This window comes from Borostomias antarcticus (genome assembly GCF_949987555.1).
Source record: "Borostomias antarcticus genome assembly, chromosome: 15".
In the NCBI taxonomy this organism is placed as follows: domain Eukaryota; kingdom Metazoa; phylum Chordata; class Actinopteri; order Stomiiformes; family Stomiidae; genus Borostomias; species Borostomias antarcticus.
In genome coordinates, this window is record NC_140248.1 from 23653235 (window position 1) to 23673234 (window position 20000).

The window sequence follows — 20000 nt, forward strand, 5'->3', positions numbered from 1 at the left end:
ACCCCTCCTCCTCTACCTCTCCTCCTCTACCTCTCCTCCTCTACCTCTCCTCCTCTACCTCTCCTTACCTCTCCTCCTCTACCTCTCCTCCTCTACCCCTCCTCCTCTACCTCTCCTCCTCTACCTCTCCTCCTCTACCCCTCCTCCTCTACCCCTCCTCCTCTACCCCTCCTCCTCTACCTCTCCTCCTCTACCTCTCCTCCTCTACCTCTCCTCCTCCTCCTCTATCTCTCCTCCTCTACCTCTCCTCATCCTCCTCTACCTCTCCTCCTCTACCTCTCCTCCTCTACCTCTCCTCCTCTTCCCCTCCTCCTCTACCTCTCCTTACCTCTCCTTCTCCACCCCTCCTCCTCTACCTCTCCTCCTCTACCCCTCCTCCTCTACCCCTCCTCCTCTACCTCTCCTCCTCTACCTCTCCTTACCCCTCCTCCTCTACCTCTCCTCCTCTACCCCTCCTCCTCTACCCCTCCTCCTCTACCTCTCCTCCTCTATCCCTCCTCCTCTATCCCTCATCCTCTACCTCTCCTCCTCTACCTCTCCTCCTCTACCCCTCCTCTACCTCTCCTCCTCTACTTCTCCTCCTCTACCTCTCCTCCTCTACCTCTCCTCCTCTATCCCTCCTCCTCTACCCCTCCTCCTCTACCTCTCCTCCTCTACCTCTCCTCCTCTACCCCTCCTCTACCTCTCCTCCTCTACTTCTCCTCCTCTACCTCTCCTCCTCTTATCCTCCTCCTCTTTTCCTCCTCCTCTACCCCTCATCCTCTCCTCCTCTACCTCTCCTCCTCTACCTCTCCTCCTCTACCTCTCCTCCTCTACCTCTCCTTTTATATCCCCAGATATATCTCGAGACCAGAGACCACAACGGAAACAAGTCTGAATGACTGATTGCTCTATCCTGTATTTTCACTACTCTGTATATCCCTCCTTCTTGCTTCCTCTCATCGTCACTAATCCTCTCCACTAGAACACACACGCACGCGCACGTGCACACACAACCGTCCATAAAACGCATTAGCGTCCCACGTAGGCGTGTCAGGGTACTCGGTACTTCGGTACTAATTCGGTACTTGCATTGCTGTGGTACTGACGGTACCCGTTGTTCCATGGTACCGAAGGTTCCGTGTTTTCTATTTAATTTGCCGCTTGTCTTCTTCTACGCTGCTGCGTGCTGCCGTCCAATCACACCGCACCACCCATGACAGCAGCGTAGAAGAAGACAAGCGTTTGACAAGCGGTGATTCATTTTGTGAAAACATGAGCCGGTTTTCGAACATGTTTATTAGCAGCACATTTCTTTCAAAACCATGTGTTTTTGAAGACGCTGTGAGTAGCCTACCTTTGAAATTTCTCTGTGATTATTTATCGAGTAGTTTTGATCCCAGAACCAGGCGGAGTCACCGTTGAACCTGATTTCGCGAATGGGGGGATAAGGGACTGCTAGTCCGTCAGGTCGTGTGAGGGGCTACCTAGTTTAGGTGCTGAAAGACTTAAGTGGAATTATGACTGGACTTTTTCAGTCATCTAGGCTACAACCCCCACGCCTTGTCGATCCCGCCCGAGCCCGACGCAACTAACTTGAAACTTGGGCTGTGGGACTGACAGCGTGTAGCATGTTATGGTTTATGTTTCGGTGCTAGTAGACCCAAGTTTGGGGAGATGCCATTTGGGGTTAGAACCATGATGGGGATCTCTGTTCCTTTTTATGACCTGCGCTAGCCTCTTGCTAGCAAGTTAGCGATAGCACTAGCGTGTAGCACTGTTGACACTTGTCACATGGTTTGTCTAAATAAACGCGTCGTCATTCGGTCGAAGCTGTGTGATGAGCGAGCAAGAACGCTACACAGTTCAGTTGAATTGCTGCTTGCGGTACTCATGCACGTTGTACTTTACACGCGTGCATGCTATACTCACACGCACGCGCGTACGCCGTGGTACCGGAATTGGTACCGAGTACCGTGGAAATTTACTGGTACCGGTACCGACTACTGAATTTCTGGTACCGTGACAAGCCTAGTCCCACGTGAAGGGTATTAGCAGCTAAAGGAGGTGGTCCTCTTTAAGGAGGTGACTCATCTCATCTCTACCCCTCCTCCTCTACCTCTCCTCCTCTACCCCTCCTCCTCTACCTCTCCTCCTCTACCCCTCCTCCTCTACCTCTCCTCCTCTACCCCTCCTCCTCTACCTCTCCTCCTCTACCTCTCCTCCTCTACCCCTCCTCCTCTACCCCTCCTCCTTTACCTCTCCTCCTCTACCTCTCCTCCTTTACCTCTCCTCCTCTACCTCTCCTCCTCTACCTCTCCTCCTCTACCTCTCCTCCTCTACCCCTCCTCCTCTACCCCTCCTCCTCTACCTCTCCTCCTCTACCTCTCCTTTTATATCCCCATCCTTTTATATCCTCAGGTAGAGCGGATGTAAGGCGCCTCAGGTGGGCGGGACTGGATTTAGCCACGGCCGTCTGACGGACCAATAGCATCGGGGCACTGGTGGGGGGGGCGGGCACTTTACGGAGGTCACGGGATACCTCCTCGACATTTCTGATAAAGTACATAGACCATCCTAAGTTCTCAAAACCAGAAGAGATACAGGCCATCTTAGAGGGAGGGGGGTGAGAGATACAGCGAGAAAGAGAAACATACTGTGAAAGAGAGGAAGAGAGAGAGGGAGAGAGAGGAAGAAGGAGAGCGACAGAGAGAGAGAGAGAGAGAGAAAGAGAGGGGGAGAGAGAGAAGGAGAGAGAGGGGGGGAGAGAGAAGGAGAGAGGCAGAGAGAGACAAAGAGAGAGAGAAGGAGAGACAAAGAGAGAGAGAAGGAGAGAGAGAGACAGAGGGAGAGAGAGACAAAGAGAGAGAGAAGGAGAGACAAAGAGAGAGAGAAGGGGAGAGAGAGACAGAGAAGGGAGGGGGGAGAGGGGACTGCAGCAGAGTCTCTCTCATCTAGATCAGCCTGCCCTGGAGACCACTGCTGCTGCACCAAGGAACCAATCAGAACGCAGGGTGAAAGGTCAGGGCAGTGGAAGACGACGTGCCCAGCAGGGAAGACTCCCTCACGTCCACTTCAGACAACAAACATGGAGACAGGAACCTTTAGCCAGTCCGGAGGTGGTTTCAAATGTCACTACTACTGATTCTCTTCCTCTCTGCTCTGTTCTTCCCCCGGAGTTCTCCTCCTCCTTCTCCTCCTCCTTCTCCTCCTCCTAGACATGACCTCTCCTCCTCCTCCTCCAACTCCTCCCTCCCTCCCTCCCTCCCTCACATTCCACAGTATAGGAAGGGCTAGCAGGCTTTCCTTCCTTCTCTCCTCTCTCTCTCTCTCCAGAGTCAGACAACCAACACACACACACACGCAAACATGCACACACACACATGCACGCGAGCACTCGAATACATACGAATCACATGCAACGCACACACACACGCACGTACACATCCACTCTCTCTCTCTCTCTCTCTCTCACACACACACACACACGGACCTTGGCGGGGGTGTGTATCCAGATGGCGGCGTTGAAGAGGACGTGGTCGCACAGCTGTTTGAGGAGCGGCGCTCCGTGGGTCAGGCCGTCCAGGTACTTGGCGAAGCACAGGAACTGCTCCAGGACGGCCCGGGTGATGTGGACCCTGGACGACTGGACGACCACACGGGGAAGACAGCACCATCACACAGGGTTGTATCTATGTCCATACATCAAACAGGGTTGTATCTGTGTCCACACATCAGACAGGGTTGTATCTATGTCCACACATCACACAGGGTTGTATCCGTGTCCACACGTCAGACAGGGTTGTATCTATGTCCACAAATCAGACAGGGTTGTATCTATGTCCATACTGTACATCAGACAGGGTTGTATCTATGTCCATACTGTACGTCAGACAGGGTTGTATATATGTCCATACGTCAGACAGGGTTGTATCTATGTCCATACGTCAGACAGGGTTGTATCTGTGTCCATACTGTACGTCAGACAGGGTTGTATCTATGTTCATATTTATCTAACACTTGTAGCCTCGCGTAATTTCATACAGGCCTCGGCTGTAATTAGCTGACAGCCCGCTGAGGCCTTTCAATCATTCAATCATCTATTATCCAGCCACAGCATATTCTCACGGCAAGGTGGTCTATTAAACGACTTCCTGGTGGCGTAAGCTGCTCTGCTCTCTTATACTGCGTATTTACCTTGCTTATCTATAATTACTACATCTGATTTTTGGATAGAGCTCGCACACCGAGATATAGTTTAGACATCTATATTTGTGACCTCCACTGGAGGTTTGGTCTTGATGTCTGCTTCCAGACTATGGAAGTATAAATTGGCTTTCAAATGATGTGCCATGCCCTGAAATCTGCAAGTATTTGAAGAAGATATGCTCCTGTGAATGTTGGTATGCTTGAAATCACTAAGCAGAGAAAATGGGCTTTGAAGATTCACAGCTCTTCACACTTCTCACAGCCAGGTAATGGGTGGGGGATCTGGGCTAGCTTACTAAAAAGTAATACATTAAATGGACAAAAGGCAGCGTTCATAATTCTGATCCATATGGTTATATATGTACAATGTCCATGTATTATTCTATGAATAGTTCCAAAATTACAAACCATGATTCTACCAACAGGCCATTACTTTGTCAGGTCAATCCACGATGGATTGAAACATTCTAACCTTTTGATGAATGAGGAAGTCTAAACTAAAGCTCATAGCATGATCTGCACTTCAACCAGCACCCACCGTCGAAGTGCATAGAACTAATTACTAAACCCATCAAACCAATAAGACATCACCAGATTGTGATTGCCCCATCGTGAAAGGTTGAGGTTGAGTGTCGTTGACACAAACGCACGCACACACACACAACCACACACACACACACACACACTGACCTTCTCCAGGAGGTAGCCAATCACCAGGAAGCCCTTCCCTCCCAGCATCTGTTCCTGCATGGCCACAGAGCTCTTCAGCAGCTCCACCAGGAAGGCCAGCAGGGTGGCACTGTAACACACACACACACACACACACACACAGGTGCACACACACACACACACGCACAAACACACACACACGCACAAACACACACACACACACACACACACAGGTGCACACGTACACACACACGCACACACACATACGTACACACAAACACACATTATTATATATATTATAAAGCACTCTCGTTACACAAAGAGCCGCCCACAGGTGGCGATGCCGGGTGGTGGAACATCCATCTGCACACACTAGTCCACCCTGTCACTCTCTATCTATATCTCTCTCTTTCTCTCTACACACACTAGTCCACCCTGTCACTCTCTATCTATATCTATCTCTTTCTCTCTACATACACTAGTCCACCCTGTCACTCTCTATCTATATCTATCTCTCTCTTTCTCTCTACACACACTAGTCCACCCTGTCACTCTCTATCTATATCTCTCTATCTCTCTCTCTACACACACTAGTCCACCCTGTCACTCTCTATCTATATCTCTCTCTATCTCTCTCTCTACACACACTAGTCCACCCTGTCACTCTCCATCTATATCTATCTCTTTCTCTCTACACACACTAGTCCACCCTGTCACTCTCTATCTATATCTCTCTCTTTCTCTCTACACACACTAGTCCACCCTGTCACTCTCTATCTATATATCTCTCTTTCTCTCTACACACACTAGTCCACCCTGTCACTCTCTATCTATATATCTCTCTTTCTCTCTACATACACTAGTCCACCCTGTCACTCTCTATCTATCTCTCTCTCTCTCTCTCTCTCTCTACACACACTAGTCCACCCTGTCACTCTCTATCTATATATCTCTCTTTCTCTCTACATACACTAGTCCACCCTGTCACTCTCTATCTATATCTCTCTCTTTCTCTCTACACACACTAGTCCACCCTGTCACTCTCTATCTATATCTCTCTCTTTCTCTCTACACACACTAGTCCACCCTGTCACTCTCTATCTATATCTCTCTCTTTCTCTCTACACACACTAGTCCACCCTGTCACTCTCTATCTATATCTATCTCTTTCTCTCTACATACACTAGTCCACCCTGTCACTCTCTATCTATATCTCTCTATCTCTCTCTACACACACTAGTCCACCCTGTCACTCTCTATCTATATCTATCTCTTTCTCTCTACACACACTAGTCCACCCTGTCACTCTCTATCTATATCTCTCTCTTTCTCTCTACACACACTAGTCCACCCTGTCACTCTCTATCTATCTCTCTCTCTCTCTCTCTCTCTCTACACACACTAGTCCACCCTGTCACTCTCTATCTATATATCTCTCTTTCTCTCTACATACACTAGTCCACCCTGTCACTCTCTATCTATATCTCTCTCTTTCTCTCTACACACACTAGTCCACCCTGTCACTCTCTATCTATATCTCTCTCTTTCTCTCTACACACACTAGTCCACCCTGTCACTCTCTATCTATATCTCTCTCTTTCTCTCTACACACACTAGTCCACCCTGTCACTCTCTATCTATATCTATCTCTTTCTCTCTACATACACTAGTCCACCCTGTCACTCTCTATCTATATCTCTCTATCTCTCTCTACACACACTAGTCCACCCTGTCACTCTCTATCTATATCTATCTCTTTCTCTCTACACACACTAGTCCACCCTGTCACTCTCTATCTATATCTCTCTCTTTCTCTCTACACACACTAGTCCACCCTGTCACTCTCTATCTATATCTATCTCTTTCTCTCTACATACACTAGTCCACCCTGTCACTCTCTATCTATATCTCTCTATCTCTCTCTACACACACTAGTCCACCCTGTCACTCTCTATCTATATCTATCTCTTTCTCTCTACACACACTAGTCCACCCTGTCACTCACTATCTATATCTCTCTCTTTCTCTCTACATACACTAGTCCACCCTGTCACTCTCTATCTATATATCTCTCTTTCTCTCTACACACACTAGTCCACCCTGTCACTCTCTATCTATATCTCTCTCTTTCTCTCTACACACACTAGTCCACCCTGTCACTCTCTATCTATATCTCTCTCTTTCTCTCTACACACACTAGTCCACCCTGTCACTCTCTATCTATATCTATCTCTTTCTCTCTACACACACTAGTTCACCATGTCACTCTCTATCTATATCTCTCTATCTCTCTCTCTACACACACTAGTCCACCCTGTCACTCTCTATCTATATCTCTCTCTTTCTCTCTACACACACTAGTCCACCCTGTCACTCTCTATCTATATCTCTCTCTATCTCTCTACACACACTAGTCCACCCTGTCACTCTCTATCTATATCTCTTTCTCTCTACATTCACTAGTCCACCCTGTCACTCTCCATCTATATCTCTCTCTTTCTCTCTACATACACTAGTCCACCCTGTCACTCTCTATCTATATCTCTCTTTCTCTCTACACACACTAGTCCACCCTGTCACTCTCTATCTATATCTCTCTCTATCTCTCTCTCTACACACACTAGTCCACCCTGTCACTCTCCATCTATATCTCTCTCTTTCTCTCTACACACACTAGTCCACCCTGTCACTCTCTATCTATATCTCTCTTTCTCTCTACACACACTAGTCCACCCTGTCACTCTCTATCTATATCTCTTTCTCTCTACATTCACTAGTCCACCCTGTCACTCTCCATCTATATCTCTCTCTTTCTCTCTACACACACTAGTCCACCCTGTCACTCTCTATCTATATCTCTTTCTCTCTACATTCACTAGTCCACCCTGTCACTCTCTATCTATATCTCTCTCTATCTCTCTCTCTACACACACTAGTCCACCCTGTCACTCTCCATCTATATCTCTCTCTTTCTCTCTACACACACTAGTCCACCCTGTCACTCTCTATCTATATCTCTTTCTCTCTACATTCACTAGTCCACCCTGTCACTCTCTATCTATATCTCTCTCTATCTCTCTACACACACTAGTCCACCCTGTCACTCTCTATCTATATCTCTTTCTCTCTACATTCACTAGTCCACCCTGTCACTCTCCATCTATATCTCTCTCTTTCTCTCTACATACACTAGTCCACCCTGTCACTCTCTATCTATATCTCTCTTTCTCTCTACACACACTAGTCCACCCTGTCACTCTCTATCTATATCTCTCTCTATCTCTCTCTCTACACACACTAGTCCACCCTGTCACTCTCCGTCTATATCTCTCTCTTTCTCTCTACATACACTAGTCCACCCTGTCACTCTCTATCTATATCTCTCTCTATCTCTCTCTCTACACACACTAGTCCACCCTGTCACTCTCTATCTATATCTCTCTATCTCTTTCTCTCTACACACACTAGTCCACCCTGTCACTCTCTATCTATATCTCTCTCTTTCTCTCTACATACACTAGTCCACCCTGTCACTCTCTATCTATATCTCTCTCTTTCTCTCTACATACACTAGTCCACCCTGTCACTCTCTATCTATATCTCTCTATCTCTTTCTCTCTACACACACTAGTCCACCCTGTCACTCTCTATCTATATCTCTCTCTTTCTCTCTACACACACTAGTCCACCCTGTCACTCTCTATCTATATCTCTCTCTTTCTCTCTACATACACTAGTCCACCCTGTCACTCTCTATCTATATCTCTCTCTTTCTCTCTACACACACTAGTCCACCCTGTCACTCTCTATCTATATCTCTCTATCTCTCTCTCTACATACACTAGTCCACCCTGTCACTCTCTATCTATATCTCTCTCTTTCTCTCTACATACACTAGTCCACCCTGTCACTCTCTATCTATATCTCTCTATCTCTTTCTCTCTACACACACTAGTCCACCCTGTCACTCTCTATCTATATCTCTCTCTCTCTCTCTACACACACTAGTCCACCCTGTCACTCTATCTATATCTCTCTCTTTCTCTCTACACACACTAGTCCACCCTGTCACTCTCTATCTATATCTCTCTATCTCTTTCTCTCTACACACACTAGTCCACCCTGTAACTCTCTATCTATATCTCTCTCTCTCTCTCTACACACACTAGTCCACCCTGTCACTCTCTATCTATATCTCTCTCTTTCTCTCTACACACACTAGTCCACCCTGTCACTCTCTATCTATATCTCTCTCTCTCTCTCTACACACACTAGTCCACCCTGTCACTCTCTATCTATATCTCTCTTTCTCTCTACACACACTATTTCACCCTGTCACTCTCTATCTATATCTCTCTATCTCTCTCTCTACATACACTAGTCCACCCTGTCACTCTCTATCTATATCTCTCTCTATCTCTCTCTCTACACACACTAGTCCACCCTGTCACTCTCTATCTATATCTCTCTCTCTCTACACACACTAGTCCACCCTGTCACTCTCTATCTATATATCTCTCTTTCTCTCTACACACACTAGTCCACCCTGTCACTCTCTATCTATATCTCTATCTCTTTCTCTCTACACACACTAGTCCACCCTGTCACTCTCTATCTATATCTCTCTATCTCTCTACACACACTTGTCCACCCTGTCACTCTCTATCTATATCTCTCTCTTTCTCTCTACACACACTAGTCCACCCTGTCACTCTCTATCTATATCTCTCTCTCTCTACACACACTAGTCCACCCTGTCATTCTCTATCTATATCTCTCTCTTTCTCTCTACATACACTAGTCCACCCTGTCACTCTCTATCTATATCTCTCTATCTCTCTCTCTACACACACTAGTCCACCCTGTCACTCTCTATCTATATCTCTCTCTCTCTACACACACTAGTCCACCCTGTCACTCTCTATCTATATCTCTCTCTTTCTCTCTACACACACTAGTCCACCCTGTCACTCTCTATCTATATCTCTCTATCTCTCTCTCTACACACAGACACTAGTCCATCCTCTCTCTCTCTCCTCTACACACACACTAGTCCATCCTCTCTCTCTCTCTCTACACACACACACTAGTCCATCCTCTCTCTCTACACACACACACTAGTCCATCCTCTCTCTCTCCCTCTCTCTCTACACACACACTAGTCCATCCTCTCTCTCTCTCTCTCCTCTGTACACACACTAGTCCACCCTGTCATTGTCTCTCTCTCTCTCACTCTACATCCCCGTTGTCTCTCTCTCACCAGACGGTGGTGTCCACGCTGCTGTCGTTCAGCTGTCGGTAGTCCAGCTGGGAGAAGAGGGGGAAGAGCACCTGGATGCCCCCGATGGAGTGGATGGCGCTGTGGATGGAGTGGGTCACGATGGCCTTCACGTCCTGCAGGAAGAGACGCACACGTCAGCGTCATACGGGCGCACGCTACATATACATATAGTGACCTCCACCGGAGGTTTGGTCCTGATGTCTGCAGTCCTCAAAATGCAGGACAAAATAAAATAAAAAATTTCGGGTTCGATTCCCGGCTCGGGTCCTGTGTCACATGTCCACCCCTCTCTCTCTCCCACATTTCCTGTCTCTCTACACTGTCCTATATCATTAAAGCTGAAAAGCCCTAAAAAATATCTTTAAAAAATAAAAATAAAAAATTCCCCATTGTCCTTTCTTTTTCATATTATGAAAATTGAGGTTGCGAAGAACCCACTCAATATAACAAAAAAGAGTTTTAGGGTCACTAAATTTGTAATTTTGTCATCAAAATCCATGTCCTGTGAGAAGTGAACAGCTCTGAATCTTTGAGGCCCTTTTTCTCTGCTTAGTGATTTCAGGTTTACCCACATTCACAGAAGCATATCTTCTTCAAATACTTGCAGATTTCACTGCCACGGCACATCATTTGAAAGCTTACAATTGACACTTTCATAATCTGTAGAAACCTGAAAAATGACCAAAACTCCAGTGGCAGTCACATACTCGTTCGCTTTCTTTGTTGTTATCTCTCTTTCTCTCTCTCTCACACACACACACACACACACACACACACAAAGACCTGGAGCATGAGGGCGTGCGGCGAGTGGACAAAGATGGAGGCGTTCTCCCGGGGCGAGGACTCCAGGCAGAGCTGGGCGTCGGTGGCCTTGGCGTTGTAGGTGAAGGAGATGGAGCTGGCCAGCTTCCCGTCATACAGCACCTGCTTGTGATGCTCCGCCAGGTGGATGTCACTCTCAGACTTGAACTTGAACGTGCTCTACGAGAGAGAGAGAGAGGGAGAGGAAGGGAGTGAGAGGGAGGGAGAGGAAGAGGGAGAGAGAGAGGGGGGGAGAGAGAGAGAGAGTGAGAGAGAGAGAGGGAGGGAGAGAGAAGGAGGGAGAGAGAGAGAGAAAGAGAGAGTGAGAGAGAGTGAGAGAGAGAGGAGAGTGTGTGAAAGAGTGAGAGGGAGGGAGAGAGAAGGAGGGAGAGAGAGAGAGAAAGAGAGAGTGAGAGAGAGAGTGAGAGAGAGAGTGAGAGAGAGAGGGGCGGGAGAGAGGAAGAGTGCGGGATGTTTTCACAAACGGTAGGAAATGCATAGTGAGCGCTCGAAGGCCGATCTATACAATCAACCTAAGGCACAAGGAAGTGTTTGTGTGTGTGTGTGTGTGTGTGTGCGCGTGTGTGCGTACGTGCGTGTGTGTGCGTGCGTGCATGCATGTGTGTGTGTGTGCGTGTGAGTGCGTATGGATGTGTCTTGTCTCCTTTGAAAAGGATTAATTGTGAGGATGACCCAGTGTAAACTGCAAAGCATTAGCTTAATGAGCACTGTGTTAGCTTGGATGCTAATTAAATTAGAGAGAGAGAGAGAGAGAGAGAGAGAGAGAGAGAGAGAGAGAGAGAGGCTGGGTGGGCCTGATTCAGGCCGCATTCCTCACACTTATCCTTTCTCATTCTACTGCAAACCATTATGCACGTGTGCGTGCACACACAAACACACACACACACAAACACACACACACACACACACACAAACACAGAGAGCTCTTGTTAATGTAACATCACTTCATTACAGAACCGCCTGTTCTGAGGACGGAAACAAACAACAAGGTCTAGAAAAACACTCAACTCACTCTAAACTGACGGGGAGCTACGAAACCCCTGGGAGTGTCAGAGTGTGTATAATGGGTGCACAAGTGTGTGTGTGTGCGTGTGCATGTGTGTGTGGGTGTGCGTGTGTGTGTGTGTGTACCCAAACCCCCTGCAGTCATGCCGTCACACACAGCCGAGGATGAAAGGTGGGCAGGTCAGGTCATTCCTCCGGGCCAGGGGCCTCCCTGTCCTCCCAGATCCTGGGCCCCCAGGAAAGAGCAAGGCTGCTCACAGACCTGGGAGCCCATCTCACTCTGGAGCCTTTCATCTGATGTCCACGTACTGTACCAGTGTGTGGCCCCCAAGGGCCTTAAACAACACAGAATCAAAAACACACTCCTAGTATCAATGGTGGGTAGCCAGGTGGTAGGAGCATTAATCGGGCCAGAGGTGAAAGGTTGCTGGTTCAGGTTCTGCGTCGAGCCACTGGAAAAGGTGTCTGTGGGGCTGCTGTGTGGTTCCCATTATGAGTAGCCTACCACTGTGCTCTTGAGCAAGGCACTCAGCCTTGACAGCTAGCTCATACTTGGTTGACCCTGTGCTCGATCTGATGGTCGTCACAGACCGTTGAGATAAACCTATATTCTTCTCGTAATCAAAGTTATATTACTGTTATTTTACCATTTTCTTTATAGTCTTTGTTCTGTTTTTAAATCTACCTTTTTTTATAGGAAGGTGCTCAGCCATTACTGAAAGATAATTTAAGCAGCAAATTTGATTTAATTTGATTTGATCGAGTCATGTTAGAGTAGGCGATGATGATGATGATGATGATGATGATGATGGGACTGGGGGGGAGAAGATCATTTTCCACCTACACACACACCTGAGGTAATCACATCACAGCTGCCACCTGCGCACTCTCTTTCTGTCTCTACCCCTCACCTCACTCTCTCTCTCTCTCTCTCTCTCTCTCTCCATCCTTCCCTCTGTAAGTGTACCCTGGACACGGGGTGTCATAACGACCCTCTTCTCCAATTTGTGAGTCAATGTCATTGAAGCCCACGCAAATTTCAAAGGCATATCCTTACACACACACGCACGCACGCACACACACACACACACACACACACACACACACACACACACACACACACACACACACACACACACACACACACACACACACACACACACACACACACACACACACACACACACACACACACACGCGGTGGGTCAGTCGTCTCCCCTGGCAGGGTGCCTGTGTTCTCACTTAGCAACCAGTGAGTCATCAGACTGTTTGTTATCCGCTGCATCCTGCTCAGAATATGTGACAAGAGAACCCAGACACACACGCACACACACGCACGCACGCGCACACACACACACACACACACACACACACACACACACACACACACGCACACACACACGTGCGCAAACACACGCACACATGCATGCACACACACACGCATGCACACACACTCTCACACACACACACACACACACACTCACACACACGCACGCACCCATTGCACCCATTATACACACTCTGACGCTCCCAGTTTCTGCTTGTTAAACACGGCTACTGTGGCACCTGGAGGATTGAAAGGAACAGCTCCAGCATGTCACACACACCTGGCTGGCACACACACACACATTTTAACTCTGCCTATGATAGCAAGACCGAGCGGTACTTAACAAGGCATTTAGCCATCTTTTTGGGCATTTCCAGTTGTTGGAACCCACTTACGAACAACCTGTGTGTATGTCCTGCCAAATATGAACACAAGTAGTCATAAAGTCTTTTTCTTTTTCTGGCTTCCTCTGTGATGTTTCGCTTCGGTTTTCTCACCTCCGCCATGATATCATTGAGCTAAAAAACGCATGATATCCATAGACGCCGGAATAGTTAGCTACTACTGTGTTGTTTAAGCACAACGTGGATCACATATTCACTAGAATCACAGTTAGAATCCCAGTCTGCCTCTCAAATTGGGCTGAAATATCTATTAGACCTAGGTCTAGGTGAATCGTACTGTGAGGCACCTCTGCCCCTTGACCCAGGCCCCTGTCATCCCAGGATCTGTCCCACATGTTTTAGAGGTCACCCTGGCTTGTCTAAACAATCCAACTGCCTTCAGGGAAAGGAGAAGGCTTGGGCTGATTCATCTAAACGAAAGTTCAAGTCTGAGTTGAAGTTTCCTGCAGCAACATAAATTAATTCATCTGTACATGTTAGTCTCTCAGGGTGACCATGATGTCCTGGTACTGTCTGAGTCCTGGATAAAACAATCTGATATTGACTCCTCTGTAGCTCTGCAGTAATATAATTTATATAGAATCGATAGAGTGAGCAGGGGTGCTGGGGTTGCTATTTATTTAAAATTGTGCCTGTCTGTCTCTGTCATAAATGTCATTACTACTCCAAAGTGTTTTGAACTGCTTGTATTGAAGGTTGAACTGGGGCCTGGTAGCTCATTGTGTGTGATTGGTGTCTACAGGCCTCCCAAGGCTGAGGTCAGCGCTATTGACAGAATCAATGATATATTCTCTTTGTATTTAAATTCTGAGATGATAGTGATGGGTGATTTTAATCTGGACTGGCGGAGTGTTGCTTCTGGTTACCTGAAGGAAGGGAGTGGTAATCTGGGCCTTTCTCAGTTGGTCACTGAGATAACTAGCCCGAATCCTAGAGCTACAAAGTTGGTGAAAACACAGCCACGTATTGTTTTGAGAACTCTTAAATCCTTCAATGCTCAAGCCTTTTTGGATGACTTTTTTTTTTTTGAATCATACTTTTTATTGTTTCCTTAATGGAGAAAAAACAAGAATATTACAACAACTCAAACCGTATAACAAGTACAATTATATGTACAGCAGATAACAGAAGATTACAGAAGGATATGAAAAGCAAAATATATATAAGAACCAAGGAGAAAAAAAATAAAATAAAAGCAAATAGATTCACAACAGATTCACAACATCCTATATCCCCAAGATATATATATATATATATATATATATATATATATATATATATACCCCCATGATAACACACTGCGTACATAATGTGAATTCAGGGCTCATTTAAAACACCACAGCACAGTAGAATGAACAGAGAGAGAAACGACCCTGATGAGTGAATGAGTGAATACGAATAAAATAAAATATATAAACATAAATTAAATAACGGTTGTAACAGACTCAACTGTACAGGAGACAATATTTGGTATTAACCCCCCCCCCCCACACCTGTCTGAACCACTGGGCTGTGACTATATGAATTTGGTTCCAAGGTAAGTCTGGCTAGATATTAGTCTGTTAGTTTCCCCGGAATGTGTCAGGAACGGTTCCCATATGTCCAAAAAGACATCCAGCTTATTATTTATTTTATAAATGAGACGCTCATAATAATAATAGAATTGCATCTCCAACATAAGCCGGATGGTACCAGGCCCATCAGCTGGAACCTCGCTGGAGTAAAGTAGATTCTATTAAAAACTTTATATTGGGTCAGTTTCGACCTGGCGTCTCTCATAGGGAGAAGCATCTGATCCACCAATGTACTGCATTCGTCATCACTTTTTTCAGTCCTCCAGTGCTTATACTACATTTGCATATGAGGTAGCTGTAAATTAAACTTGCTGTGTGTGGTAAAACATCTTTTTTTTTTTTTTTGGTTGTGAATATCTGAGTATAGGGGGGGGGGGTGGGGGGGTCTAGATTCAAATTTACTGACTGAGTAAACAGTTTCTAAGTTGGAGATAACTCCAGAAATCATTTTTGTGTAGATTGAATTGACCCTTTAACATCTCAAAGGATTTCAAAAATGTTCCCATATTTAATATTCTCCTGGAATAGACACCCAATGTTTCTGATACCCTTGTACCATCCCCTCCAGTACAACGATTTACCCCCGATCCTCAGTAAAGGATTGTTCCAGAGAGATGCCGAATTGATTAAGAAGGGGCAAGATTTCTCTCTCTCTCTCTCTTTCTTCTCTTTTATGAATCTTGTGCCACATGGTTTTGGTGTGCAACATAATTGGGTTGTTCAGGTGGGGACTTTGGCTTAGATAGTCAGCTGCTCTAAAGGGATTATTTATCTCTTGTTCTATATCTACCCATATTGGTCTGTCGTTACTTTCCAATAGAAGCGAACCTATTTGGGCGACTAAGAAGGCCTCCTGATAGAGCTGGTTATTGGGAAGTCTAAGTCCCTCATTACGTGTTGTGGTCTGCAGTCTGCTGAGTTTCATTCTAGCTCTTTTCCCCGCCCATATGAATTCCGAGAACTTTTTATCAATGGGTTTAAAGACACTTGCAGGGATGTTTAGAGGCAGCATACATATGGGGTAGATCAATTTGGGGGCAATAACCATTTTTATGACCTGAACACGACCCCACAAAGAGATTAGAATTTGATCCCAACTTTTAAAGAGGAGCTGAATCTTCTGCAAAAGAGGATCAATAGTATCCTTTATCATATTGACAAGCCTGGGATTCAGCCGAACACCGAGGTACTTCATGTTTTTGTGAACCCATTGGAATCTCCATTCAAGAAAATCTTTTTTATGACAATGTCTAGACAGGGGCATCCCCTCCGATTTACTCCAATTCACTTTGTACCCTGACATTTCAGCAAATTTATTGACTGTGTCAAGAAGAGGGGGAACAGAATCTTTGGGATGTGACAATACAACCAATAAGTCATCAGTGAAAAGTAGGAGTTTATGTTCTTGGTGTCCCAACCTTATTCCCTTGATAGCATTGTGAGTTCTGATTGTCTCCGCCAATGGTTCAAGAGCTACAATAAATAATAATGGGGAGAGAGGGCAGCCCTGCCTCATCCCCCTGCTCACCTGAAAGGGGGCTGACCTCAATCCGTTAGTAGTCACTTGGGATGTTTATATATAAGCTTGATGATGTCCTGGAACCAGTTACCAAAAACAAATATTGTAAGAGTGTAGTTCAAGTAGTCTCAGCCGAGGCGGTCAAACGCCTTTTCGGCGTTGAGGGACAAGGACTGAGGATGGAAGATCTTTGGCTCTCCATATTATATGTAAAAGACGTCTGAGGGTGTCGGACGATTTACGACCTTTGACGAACGCTACTTAATCTGGGTGAATGATGCTATATATAATATGGTTAACTCTTAGTGCTAATAGTTTTGTAAGCAGCTTTATGTTGCAGCATAGGAGCGAGATAGGATGGTAACTCCCACATTCTTGTGGGTCTTTCCCATTTTTCGAAATTAGTGTAATTACCGCCTCAGTCATTGAAGGTGGAAGCTCACCTTCCTTGATAGCTGTTTCAAATGTCTTGAGCAATTCAGGGGCGAGTTGCTCAGCAAACACTTTATAAAATTCACAGGGTATTCCATCGATACCAGGGGTTTTGCCATTTGGTAATGACTTAATTGCATCTCGTAATTCCTCGACTGTTATTGGTCGGTTCAGCCATTGCATGTCATTATCAGAAAGATGAGGCAAATTCAAGTGCTCAAAGAAAGCTTTGGTTTTGTCAGTATCTAGCTGGCCATCAGAGGAATAAAGTTCTTCATAAAACTCTTTAAAGGCTATATTGATCTCCTTGTGGGTGGTTACGAGTTTGCCCTTTTTATCTTGAACCCCTGCAATCTGACGAGAGGCTTCCCTGGCCTTTAACTGACTAGCCAAGAGTTTCCCAGCCTTATCTCCCGACTCATCTTTGTTGGAGTCTAAAAAGAGAGTACTCAGCTTTCTTAGAGAATATTTTATTAAGCTCGTATTTAGCTTTAACTAGGTCTGAGAGGCAGGAGTCGGTGGGGGTAGTCCAAAACTCCTCTTCCAAACGTTTGATTTCATTCTCATATCTATGGATTTTTTTCCTGATCAAGCTTCTTAGAGATGGAAGTTTTTTGAATCAAGATTCCCCTCATGTACGCTTTGAAGGCGTCCCAGACATAAATTTGTTTTGCGCGGTCTCTATTAGTTTCAAAGAATAGGTTGATGTGATCTTTGCTGCCTTGCTGCCTATCGAACCACAAGATCAATAGGAGCGTGATCCGAAATAGTTATCGCATCAATGCTACAGGACCCAGTATTAGTGATTAAAGAATGTGTGATTAAAAAATAATCAATACGGGAGTGAATGGAGTGTCTATTAGAGAAAAATGTATAGTCACGAGCAATTGGATTAAGTAACCTCCATATATCATGTAGACCTCGATCTGTACAGAGGGACTTAATTGCTGCCTGAGTTCTGGAAGGTTCTGGTTATTTCAGATTTGGACTTATCTAACAAAGCATCCAGAGGCTGGTTAAAGTCATCACTCAATATAACTGGGAAGTCGCCGAAATCTAAAATAATTTTCGTAATGTTAAAAAAGAGGTCAGAGTCCTCTTCATTTGGAGCATATAGGTTCCCTAAAATCACTATTTGGCCAGAAAGATTAACGAAGAGCATTTGGATGTGCCCTTCTCTATCTCTGAATTATTTATGTTATGTTATGTTATTTTTATTTCTAATGCATTATTTATACTTTATTCTGAATTCTTTATCCACCTTCACATCTATATAGAAAATGGGATAGAACCCCCCCCCCTTTGGTTTTTGTTATAACAGTTGTGATAAGAGCAGCCTATCCATCTAGCCTGTATTCTAGCTGCATCTTTCTCTAACAGGTGAGTCTGCTGAAGCATTATCACATCAGATTGTTTTTGCTTTAAATAATCCAGTATCTTGCGTCTCTTTTTATTGGTCCCCAGCCCATTTACATTAAACTTAATTATCCTATCAGCCATAAAATAAGTGGAGAATATCTAGCCAACAGTTTAAAGTATTTAAAACCAGATGATTGATTGGAATGAACAACCTAGCCCAAAAACACACGACAGGTGGTCCCATCCCTAACAAACATATTCAAGCTCTCTTCAGGGAGCCACCGCTCCAATAACAGACATAAACAAGAGTCCATTTGTCATTTGTGTGTCATTTGTTTAGTCTAGTTAATTTGGCGAAGTATGTTAGTCTGTAGGTATAAGTCTCAAAACGCAATTAGACTCTAGTGATATAGGCTACATGTAAAAGAAAGAAAAAGATCAGTAAAGTAACGTTACTGATAAATGGAAATCAAGGGCAACACAGTACACTATAACTGCAATTACTAATTGCTCATTGAATAAAGTCCCAAAAATAGTCAAAAGAAAAAGTGCAATCGCATAGAACAGTTAAAGGGCACACTGTCACAGGCACTAAGATTTATTACGTGTGATATGACACCCACCACTGTGTTCTTTATGATAAGGTAGGCTAGTCTCCTCTCTAAGGAGTATCTATCACTGGTATTTGTTTATTTTCAAAGCCATTATTGGTAAAACTTCCACCATACATCGTGTCTCTGTTGGACTGGAGCCTTGGTGCCTACCAGACCTGATCAAACGATCGGATTGTTTTCAGGGTTCCTCGAGTGCATTCTGAAGTTAGTAGAGCTGCTTTTTTACATGATGCTCCTTATACCAGGAATACTTTACAACAGACTCTAAAGCTTGATGTACTTCCTACAGTCGCAGTTTAAATCCATGGCTCTTGACCTTTGTACTTCGACCAGTAACTGTTTTTAATTATTATTATTATTATTATTGTATATTGAATTTGTTCTGTTGTTATTTGTGTCTTTGTGTGAACTCGTCAACACTGTAAATGAGGGAAACCTCAGTGCTTTACAAATATAAATAAAGGTTTGAAATTAAATGAAATAAACCCATAATTATTATTATTAGTATTATCATTATCATTATCATAAGGTCTAGGTTTGGGGTTATAATTTGGGGGTTATATTCTTTCATAGGGCCCAAAATTTCTAGTGACGCCCCTGCGCACACACACACACACACACCTACACACACACACACACACCTACACACACACACGCACACACAGTGTAAGACAGAGAACGAGTGTTGACCACCCAGGGCAGAGGAAGGAGTTTGTACCAGTTAGGCAGAGAGTGTCAGTGTAGCTCCTTCTCCTCATTACTTCTGCCTGGAACCCAATCAGAGACACACACAGCCCTGACTTCAC

General features: G+C 45.1%; 1 protein-coding gene across 1 annotated transcript in view; it reads right to left on the minus strand.

The window, feature by feature from the left end:
* Positions 1-20000, minus strand: part of LOC311318962 (neurobeachin-like) — a gene marked incomplete at both ends in the record, with an annotated part of 100104 nt that overhangs the window by 62837 nt on the left and 17267 nt on the right. Inside the window, 4 exons of the mRNA XM_084450396.1 lie at positions 3467-3625; positions 4879-4987; positions 10118-10251; positions 10922-11119. Coding sequence (XP_084306522.1) covers positions 3467-3625; positions 4879-4987; positions 10118-10251; positions 10922-11119 — 600 coding nt within the window. The remainder of the gene's footprint in view (positions 1-3466; positions 3626-4878; positions 4988-10117; positions 10252-10921; positions 11120-20000) is intronic.